This window comes from Pavona decussata, unplaced genomic scaffold (genome assembly GCF_977016875.1).
Source record: "Pavona decussata unplaced genomic scaffold, jaPavDecu1.1 SCAFFOLD_102, whole genome shotgun sequence".
In the NCBI taxonomy this organism is placed as follows: domain Eukaryota; kingdom Metazoa; phylum Cnidaria; class Anthozoa; order Scleractinia; family Agariciidae; genus Pavona; species Pavona decussata.
This window is the reverse complement of record NW_028145517.1, coordinates 1,529,265-1,540,000: the sequence shown is the minus strand read 5'-3', so window position 1 is coordinate 1,540,000 and position 10,736 is coordinate 1,529,265. Positions and strand designations below refer to the sequence as shown.

The following is a 10,736-nucleotide window of genomic DNA, read 5'->3' as shown; positions in this document are numbered from 1 at the left end:
TCGATGTTGATCTGAAATTTGGATAGTTGCTCTCCATCATCGGTGAATACATGGATGCAGGAATGTATTTCGTTCAGTGCCATTATTCGGCCGTCGTCATCAGCAGTAATATTGTCCGCAAAATTAATTATTTCTTTATCAAGTTGACGTACAAACGCTCCTTCGTGATCGTACACGTCAACCACATATCTGTTCCCAGTTTTCCTGTATACTAGCACTTTGTCCTTAGTAACTGCCATTTTTGGAAAGGAACCACTATGACTCCTTGCAGGGAACTGAAGCAGCAGTTCAGCGGTGCTGTTAAAAACCTTTACTTCCAGCCCAGAATCCTCAGCTCCAGGCTTCTTAAATGATTCCAGTACATAGATGTTGTTGTTTTCATCAGTGGCGAGATCATAAATAGTAACAGCTTTACTGGCGTTACTAATGCGGGTGTTAAAGCTGAGAAGAAAATTACTGTTGCTGTCAAACACCTTGATAGTTTTGTCCCCATCGTCTGCTACAATGAACTGTCCGTCCGCGTTTGCAGCGATACCATCCGGCCGCCTTAGCCTGTTCTCCTTTTGTCCCTCTTGACCAAATGACCATGGTCTTACGCAGCTGTGTTCCGTGCCAACTTTTTCAAGGACTTTTGCAACTCTTCTATCACGAACAGGGTCAACTCTGTCTTCACCGGTATCAACCAAGGGCCAATTCCAGATTTGTCGGTCTTTACTGAGTGTTTTCTTGGCATCGTAGATGGCGCGGTTTACCTGGCAGACAGTGGAAATTATTTGTCTCCGTTCATCTTTTTCGAGCTCGACTTTAAAGTTGTTTTGAACATCTGGTAGAGAGTTAAGTTTCTGAAGGCATTGTTCGCACTGTGGTAGTGCATTTTCCAATGCCTTCTCTACCGATAAAGTTGACAAATCACCAGCGGTTGCCGCAGTCTCTATAGCTGACTCTAACATGGTTGCCATGACACGGTATCGAATGGCTGTTACGCGGTTAAACGTGCTTAAAGCGTCGTTGTTGAAGGATCTAGTCGCTTCTTCACGAGCCATTTTAAATTGTTCTTTAGCCCGAGAAAGCGCCCGTTTGGTTTCGTCGCTAAACTCGTTGAGTTGCATGCGTTTCATTTCCTCGGCGAAAGCAACAGTCTTCGCTGCAGCTGTGGGTGAAGGAGAGCTGATCTCTTTCGAATGTTTTTCTTGGAATGTTTCTGCTGTTCCGGTCATGTCCTCACCAGCTTCCGCATCTATTGCTTGATACAAATACCCGAGGCCTGTTTCAAAAGCATCTATCCCTGACAGAAGATCCTTTCTTGCCAGCCCGTCCAACTTTGTCTTGATGTCTTCGATTTCACGCACGATTACGCCACGAAATTTCTGATCTGCCACGTCGCCGTATTTGAGTTGCTCGGCCGCAGCATCTCTTCCTTTATTCACGATCAAGCCGATAGTGGCTTTAAACACGGCAGTTATTATTGACGACATATCTATCTTAAACGAAGGAGAAAGCTTGTGTATCTCTTGATAGTTTATATAGAGACGGAGCTTTGTTGATATCAAATTTTAAATAATTTCACGGAAATAATTTTGGCAGAACAAAAAAGCAATATAAATAAATAAACTGTAAATCGGGAAGATCTGTTTTAGACCCAAATATGGGCCGTTTCGGTGAGTAAATTGCAGTACTATTTTTGGGTGTAATTTAGCCTATTTGAAATGGAGCTGTTTTGGCCCCAGTAAACAGGGCAGAGATAGCTCTGTATTAGGTAGCCGAAACGAAGACACAGGGGGGCTGTATTGGGAAAAAAGAAAAGGGGGGTGGGGGTAGTTTTGTTTTCCAAAAGGGTTGAAATGGTGCGCTTAGATGGCCAAATTAGCCCTTCTCGAGCCGTTTCATGCCTTCAGAAAGGAGGAAAATTGCACCATATTTTGTGGCCGATTTAGCCCAATTTATATTCAAAAGAAATGTACTCTAAATGACTAAATTAGCACCATTATGTCTGAAACGACATTCTTTATAAGAGCTGTGTTGGATCTAACTCTCTTAAAAGAAAGAACTAAAATGGTTCTTAGCATGCCTACTGAATGCCCCAAAGTTGAGCCTTTTTGAACCTGTATAAAGGGGAAACAGTGGCCACAATGCCGTGACGGTGACTGATTTAGCCCATATAATACCAAAACGAATACACTTTTAGGGTGAATCAACCCCAATATAGCATCAAGGACACTTCACTTTAGAACTGCTTTATATTCAAGAGAGTGTCAGAAACAGCTATATTAGAGGGCTAAAATCAACTACTGCTTACCCTAGAATGGCTTAAAATTTCTGGTTGTACTGGAAATCGAAAAGATCTGTTCTTGAAAAAGACCCAAATATGGGGCCGTTTCGGTGAGTTAAATACAGTACTATTATGGGTCTCATTTAGCCTATTTGAAATGGAGCTGTTTTGACCCCAGTAAACAGGGCAGAAATAGCTCTGTATACGGTAGCCGAAACGAAGACACAGGGGGGCTGTATTGGAAAAAAGGGGGGTAGTCTTGGTTTCCAAAAGGGTTGAAATAGTGCCCTTGGATGCCCAAATTAGCCCTTCTCGATCCGTTTCATACCTTCAGAAAGGAGGGAAATTTGCTCATATTTTGTGGCCGATTCCGAGTGAGGGGCTGTTCTTGCAACTGTGTATGTCAGTGACTATTGAAAATATTGAAATACAGGTACGGCTTTGTTCACAATCTCTTCACTGGTTCACTAAAACGAGTGTTAATTATGTTTGGGGGCGGATTACCTGGATGGTTATGGATTGCAAGATGCAAAAATAAGAAAGGTTTTCTTCCTGATGTTCTTCCTATGTGTATTGTCCATGAAGCGTTTTTCCGTTTGATTGTACGAGGAAGCAATCGTACGAGTACTGAGCGTAGATCGTCGCCGTTAGACTTTGCTCATCTTCTAAGTAACTTTTATTACGTGTACTTAGTACCAGTACAATTTTATGCAGACCTAATGTTTCGACTCACACAGTCACTAAAAGTAGTCATTGGAAAAAATTTAACAGGCAAAGTGATTTTTGTAAAACCAATGACCCAATTTGAATCCACCTGCACTTTCTGTCTACTCAACTTTTGTTTAGGCTGAAAAAAGGAAAGAAGAATATAATTTCGTTTATATTAAACTGTGTGAGCTGCTTTCAGCTACATCAACTACAAGTATTATTAACATCATCATCGATTTCATTGTCATTATTATTATTATCATTATTGTTAATACCAGGGCTCGCGAAAAAGGGCACTAAACTCTAACGCACCTTCGGCTTCTAATTCGTGAACAGGACACGATTGATTGACTCTTGTTCGTGAGTCATTTTGTTCCGGATTTCGTGTCTCGGTTTACATTCATGGCTACATAATAAAAAATCGTCACTAAATGTTTTCAAATTACAGTTAAATCTCTTTTGTGGGAGCCCAACAATGAAATAATAAAGGAATACAAAGGATAAAACACGACATCACTGCCCCTTGGATTATACAATTGTAATTATCCATGGGTACTTTCACAGTCATTCGGTATGTCCTATCAACAAAACTGTACTACTGCAGAAATACATTTTCCGATCCTGATAATTTTGAGTTCGTCTCGTTTGTCACGATAATCAGTGTTCATGGCAGAGGTTTTATTCAGAAAACGATTACCTTGCCATTGCGATCATGATCGACCACAGATACAGCAATGTGACCCTTCCTGGTCACTGTGATCGCGTGTAAGTAAGTAATTTGGTATTCATGGAGTGTTATCTTTCGTACAAACTTTAAGTCCTTAGTGTACATGGATACACTGCAGAGGCCTGTGCTTTCTTCTTTGCCGCCGACAACTACATCTTCTCCGTCGGGGTGGCATCCAATTCTAAGAGTATAATTTAAATATCCTTCGATGTTCATATGAAATTTGGACAGTTGCTCTCCATCTTCGGTGAATACATGAATACGGGAAGGAACTTTGCAGAGTATCATTATTCGGCCGTCGTTATCAGCAGTAATATCGTCTCCATACGTTAGTATCTCTTCACCAAAGTGAAGAACAAACATTCCGTCATGATCGTACACATCAGCCACGTGTCCGTTCCCAGTGTCTCTCAATACTAGCACTTTGTTGTTTGTAACTGCCAACCTCGCCAGGGAGCGCCAACTACTACTCCCTGCAGGAAACTTAAACAGCAGTTCTGTGGTGCTGTTAAAAACCTTTACTTCCAGCTGAAAATCCTTAGCTCCAGGCTTCTCAAGTGATTCCAATACATAGATGTTGTTGTTTTCATCAGTGGCGAGATCAGAAATAATAACACGTTTACGGACGTCTGTAAACCGAGTGTTAAAACTTTGAAGAAAATTACCGTTGCAATCAAACACCTTGATATTTTTATCCCCACTGTCTCTTACAATGAACTGTCCGCCCGAGTTTGTAGCGATATTCTCCGGCCGCTTTAGCCTGTTCTCCTTTTGTCCCTCCTGACCAAATGACAATGATCCGACACAGCTGTGTTCTGTGCCAACAGTTTCAAGGACTTTTGCAACTCTCACGTCACGTAAAGGGTCAACTCTGTCTTCACCGGTATCAACCAAGGGCCAATTCCAGATTTGTCGGTCTTTATTGACAGTTTTCTTGGCATCATAGATGGCGCGGTTTACCTGACAGACAGTGGAAACCATTTGCCTCCGTTCATCTATGCCAAACCAACCCTTGATATTGAAGATTCCTTTATCCAGCTCGACTCTAAAGTTGTTCTGAACATCTGGCAGTGAGTTGAGTTTCTGAAGGCATTGTTCGCACTCTGGTAGTGCATTTTCCAATACATTCTCTACAGATAAAGTTGACAAGTCACCAGCGGTTGCCACAGTCTCTATAGCTGACCCTAGCATGGTTGCCATGACACGGTATCGAATGGCTGTGACGCGGTTAAACGTACCTAGAGCCTCATTGTTGAAGGCTCTGGTCGCTTCCTCACGGGACATTTTAAATCGTTCTTTGGCTTGAGAAAGTGCCCGTATGGTTTTGTTGGTAAACTCTGTGAGTTTTGTGCGTTTCATTTCCGTAATGAGAGCAACAGTATTCGCCGCGGCTGTGGGTGAAGGAGGGCTGATCTGTTTCAAATGTTTTTCTTGGAATGTTTCTGCTGTCTCGGTCGTGGTCTCGCTAGCTTCCGCATCTATTGCTTGATACAAGTACCAGAGGCCTGTTTCAAAAGCATCTATCGCTGCTAAAAGATCCTTTCTTGCCAGCCCGTCTAATTTCGTCTTTATGTCTTCCATTTCACCCACGATTACGTCACGAAATTTCTGATCTGCCACGTCGCCGTCTTTGAGTCGCTCGGCTGTAGCATCTCTTCCTTTATTCACGATCAATCCGATAGTGGCTTTAAACACGGCTGTAAGTATTATTGACGACATATCTGTCTTGAAATGAAATGGAGTAGAAAGCAGTTAGATTCTGTGATGGTCTATAAACGGTCCTTTGCCGCTGTCGACCGTGAGGAAAACTTATGCAAAGTGTCGAATATCAAGCCTCATAACAAGCTCTATGCGATCGACGTCATTTGATACACACATTCTCTTATCTTTTACTTAAAGGTCAAAAGTTAATGCCGCGGACGTGACTACAGTAGTTGGAGAAATTCATTTCCATTATCCGAAAGCAAGAACGCCGGTGCTATTTATTCAATATGGAGTTCCAAATTCGAATTCGACTTCTAGTTACACTTTTTGAGTTGAACTTCCTAGTGCCGGTGGTGGTCCGTTTAATGTATAATACTGATAATGTCTTTGTGGGGCGAAGGAGGGGGATGGGGGGGGGGGGGGAAGGTTTACTCTATAAACCTTTTTGCGGGGAGGCTACGCCCCAAGGTCCAAATTCTTACCCTAATAAACCAGTTTTGCAACCCTGTTATATACCTTCCATAGCAAATGGTTCCCCTTTCACATACCTACAATAGAAAGGCCGGATCTCTTTTCGGTTCGTCTGTCGGAGATTTCTTGAAAGGCCCTTTTAAATACTTAAATTTCAGTTTTTCTATCCTTTTGTATACTTCGGCTCATGAAATCCCTGTCCGCTTATATACCTTTAGCCTGAAAAAGGTCCCCCCCCCCCTCCCCGTATAATCCATTATGGCGAGTACCCCCGCTCTCTAAGAAGTCTGTACATTATCAGTTGTTTTTATCAAATCTTCTTAACATATTTGGCCTTAAAGGTTTGGTGCGGAAGTAGGCCCTTTTTGTACTGATTTCTTCAAGGCTTTAAGCTCTTGATTTCGCTGAAGAAAGTCCAGGTCATTGTTCTCTTTATCTCGATTTCAACAGATACTCGATGATGTCTTTATCCAATTGGTACCTTTACAGGTACCCTTTCACCCGGCTTTACTCTTACGATAACGGACTTTATGAAAGTCTACGTCAAGCAGCTCTACATGACTTGAACGGACAGTGTTCAGCGCGTTGCGAAACACTACAGAATCAATCGTTGGAACTCGTTAGTGACTTCAGCCGGATTGGGGCGTAATGTGGATGTCGTTAGCTTTCTGAAGTTGTGTGACACTGTTTACCATTCTTTGTTTATTATTGCGGTATATTCTTTATCTTTTACTGGTGCGATATGAACTGTCAATTATCGCATTAAAATTACTTAGGGACATGACAGAAGCCGCATTCACGCAATGCAGGAATGTTTTGTTTTTCTCCTCGTTAGTTGAGAAAGTTGTGCAAGGTTCGTTAACTAACCACTCCTTCCTTCTGGGAGCCCGTTTCTCGTTTGAATTTTCTGTTATGGTATTGAAAATATAACTAACGGGGGGCGGGAAATGTTCGGATGAGGAGATTGTGACCACGCGAACGAGGGAATCCGGTATCGTTCAAACCGAAGCTTTTATGATCGCGCTTGGCTGAGTGTAGCAGCTCTCGTAAGTTTTTAATTGTAGGGTTGGGAGTATTGTTCTGTCATTTCTTCTATTGTTTTCTTGAAGAGTTCCAAGCTACCTTATGAGAGCTGCTACATCGTCCGGTTTAACACTGGGCTAATCCTATGAGCAAACGGGAACTACAAGAAGTCGAGGTTTCTTGGGTATTGAAAGTGACACTAAAAATAGGTGATATCAGTGCCCTTTAAGCTGATAACAACCTTGGAACAACACACTATTACATAACGTGATTTGATAGCAGTCTCAGCCAAGTTCAAGGTCCATCTCAAAGTACATTACCGAATGTCGGAACAAAAATAACAAAACAAAACACGGTACTTCGCGCTTTTTACGCGGGATGCCCTGAGGGGGCATACCGTGTCTAAAAACGGGTCGATTTCTTTTTCTTCGTCGTAGCTACAAATCGGTACATTAATTTATTCATTAAACTCTCCCCTCTCCTACTCGGGATGTATTGTTCTGATTGTCTTCAACAACAGCAGGCCAATCAAAATCCATTCTTGTCGCTTATATCGCTAGGGAGGGAACCCACTCACCCTTACCTGTGTGACGTCAACGCATCATTTGATTTCTTCATTAAAACTGCATTAAACTGTGGCATCATATTGTTTATAACATATTCTGGACTCAAGTGTGCCGTTTTCAAACAGCAATTTCACCATTTTGAAGCGGCAAATCGAAAGAATAACTTCTAAGAAGCACTCGACATTTAAAACGGTGGAAATTGGTGAGTTCATGGCGAAGGAATCGAGCTTTGTTTGACAGTCTTAGACCACGACGCGAGACTGAAAAGAGGTCATTAAGAAGCTTACGTTATCGTAATAGAATTTCAAAAATTTCCGGTGAAAGTCTAAGTCGCGTAACTGACAAAAGAAACAACGTAACGCTATCGTCGTGACTCAAACTATTCCATTAGCAAGGATAGTTTCATCAATCGGCGAAGCATACAGTTGGAATAAATGAATCAGCCCCAGCATCACGCGTAATGCCAGCTGATAGCAGGCATCTTGTTGACCCAAACATTCTAAGAAAACCAAAAAAAAAAAAAAAAAAAAAAACCAAAAACACCTTCTTCGAGACGGACAACAAAAGGAGCGAAAAAAACAATTCAACCATCGTCAACTTTATGACAAATGACGAGGAAACCGAAAAGAAACCCCGAGGCCTTATGACATGCATGTCAAGAATTAGAAATAAACAGATTTAGTTTCTAGTTGTATAAAATAAATGGCAAAAGGCTCATTCCTAGAAAAAAAAAACCTCCTTAGAGACTGACAACAAAAGGAGCGAAAAAAAAAAAAATTCAATAATCGTCCACCTTATGACAAATGACAAGGAAACCGAAAAGAAACCCCGAGGCTTTAGTTTATGGCATGTCATGACAAACGGGCTCAGTTTCTTGGTTCAATTTATAGTTGTATAAAATAAATGAGAAAAGACTCAGCGCACGCCGTTATGAATGCTCTTGGGAAGTTTACTAATCACTCAACAAGCTAAAGTCGCCCACGCTTCTTTTCTCGCTGCTTAGCTAGGAACCTTCCGCGTGCATCGATAACTCGGTAGTGCGCGCTGTTAACTCCCGATATCAAAGTGCATTTTCTCTTTACAGTTCACGTGTTGTGTGCGGCATCAAAGGCCGGGCAAAGGGTATGGTTTTTGCTCTAAAGTAGGTTCTAGATTTAACCACTCAGTCACTCAGTTTCTTTTGAAAGTCTGAACTAAAATGGCTATGAATTATGAATTCTAGCAAGAAAGGATCTCTTTTGATTCTAGAGAAGAGGTCCAGTTGTAAAAAGGGCTCTGGAAAATTACATATTTTGGTCCTAAATGTCAGAGCGGAAAACCGCAAAAAACGTCTGAACTAGTAATTGGAAGATCATAGGTTCGACTCCCGTTGGGAGAACTCGGATTTTCTTTTCTTCAAGCATGCCTGTGTCACTGACTGATAAACTACATCTATCAGAAATAAATGTAATATTTGTCACGCATTCCGTTTTCAAACACTACATCTATCAGTGAATTAAATGTAATATTTGTCACGCATTCCGTTTGCAGGCATGAGCAAAAGAAGTCTCACGGTGCCTCAGAAAATAGCGAACTGAGAAGAAGATTAAAAGAACTGGAGGAAGAAAACGAAGAAATGTCGGATAACAGACTCAAGTTGATAGGTAAATCATTTCGTTTTTGTTAAAAAAAAAAAAAAAACAAAATAAAACGACTATTGTAGATACCCTGTTCCCTGTCATGGATGTTAAGGTGACCTAAAACGGAAATGAAAACGAAAATCAAAATTTTGTCCACAATTAGTTTTACTCCTCCCTCACAATCGCATTTTTCGGATTCCACTCCCCCCACCCTCCCAAAAAATCCAGAGAAGACAGAAAATTATATAGAGTTTCATACTAGATCAAAAGAGGTTCTTTAGCTATGACTTGCAATTTTTTTCAGTAACCATCAATAGCTCCGGTTTGACTACTAGAAATCCCATGTTTTTCTGAGAACAGTCCACTTAGGCTCAACTTGAGCAGGCTGTCAAAAGCAAGGCTGATCGGACAGCTAAAAAGGGTAATTTTATTGCCCAATATTTCGGTTAGACAAAACTAACCTTCTAAAGAAGGTTATTCAACATTTCTGATTTTGATCTACACAAAGAAACTCCTTGAATTGTTTAAGAGTTATCTGTCAAAAGTAGCCGGCTGTAGGCGAAAACCACCACCTCCTTCATGATCTCAGTCAGCTACTCTGCTGGACTGTTGTAATGAATCCTAAGATTTTTGGCAAAATCAGTCACCTACTACAAAAAATAAAGCCATCTACTTCAAAACCTTGTGACAACCCTGCAGTCAAGGTTATTTTGTGGTGAATCTTGTTGTGAGTTTTCAATTTTTCAATCAGCGCCAGTGCGTTACGCTTCTAATCTGTGTACCGTTGTATCACATCACATCCGTTGATTGTTTCCTTTCCTTTTAGATGAAATAGACAAACAGAAATGCGAACTTCTCTCCTCCAGGCAAGCCAAAGAAACCACTGAACACCAATGCGTTACCGAGGCATTTTCAGATTTCAAATTTTTTTAATTATGTACTATTTCAATAATTTAATACAAAAGGAAATTACAATACGTCACAAAAGAAACATAGAGACAACATTAAATTACATATTAAGTCATCAAAGGTAAAATGTGTGCAGTGACCAAAGGAGCTTAGCCTTTCGAGTTTCACTGCCACATGCAGCTAACTGGCGTATAACGTGCAACTAACTAAATAGCACAAAACAAAAGACAAGAAAATTAAGAATTACCACATTGATTTTGTAACTTTTTTAGTCGGAGTCCAGCGGCGCTTTTCATGCAGCAAAAAGTTTCGGTTTAACGGGTTGAAATGCAAATGGTCAGCGGATTAAATACACTATAATAGGGGACACATGAAGTACCTACGGAAATTTTCCGGAACAAACGGACGACCTTCGTAGGTACTCCACTTTCTCCGCTCCAAACAGTTGGACCGGAAATTAGTGTTCCAGTTACACAAATTGTTATTTCCATTCTGGTGTCTTCTTGTGGGCACAATCGCTAAGTATTTTGGCGTACAAACGAGCTGGCAGAAAACGTACCTTCCCAATAGACCGTATTCGTATTCTCGGTATTGAACTGGAACTAGCTTGCACACGAGGCTTATGCGGGGAAATCTTTTCACATGCAAATAGTTTCTAATATATTCCCCGGCAAGAGCCTCCATTGCAAGCTCGATCCAGTTCAAAACCGAGAATACGAATATGGTCTATTGACACGGTA

At 41.1% G+C, this 10,736-nt stretch overlaps 3 protein-coding genes across 4 annotated transcripts in view; 1 reads left to right on the top strand and 2 right to left on the bottom strand.

Moving 5' to 3' along the window:
• Positions 1–1,475, bottom strand: part of LOC146471545 (uncharacterized) — a 61,839-nt gene extending 60,364 nt beyond the window's left edge. The window contains exon 1 of the mRNA XM_085120732.1: positions 1–1,475. This exon is cut by the window's left edge and continues 537 nt beyond it. Coding sequence (XP_084976858.1) covers positions 1–1,475 — 1,475 coding nt within the window.
• Positions 1–5,510, bottom strand: part of LOC146471544 (uncharacterized) — a 65,874-nt gene extending 60,364 nt beyond the window's left edge. For both annotated transcript variants that reach the window (XM_085120127.1, XM_085120126.1), the window contains exon 1: positions 3,286–5,510. In XM_085120127.1, coding sequence (XP_084976253.1) covers positions 3,660–5,423 — 1,764 coding nt within the window. In that variant the 5' untranslated portion in view covers positions 5,424–5,510 and the 3' untranslated portion in view covers positions 3,286–3,659. The remainder of the gene's footprint in view (positions 1–3,285) is intronic.
• LOC146471543 (uncharacterized) overlaps positions 1–10,020 on the top strand; it is an 11,663-nt gene extending 1,643 nt beyond the window's left edge. The window contains exons 2-3 of the mRNA XM_085120764.1: positions 8,999–9,111; positions 9,914–10,020. Coding sequence (XP_084976890.1) covers positions 8,999–9,111; positions 9,914–10,020 — 220 coding nt within the window. The remainder of the gene's footprint in view (positions 1–8,998; positions 9,112–9,913) is intronic.
• The last annotated feature ends 716 nt before the right edge of the window (positions 10,021–10,736 follow it).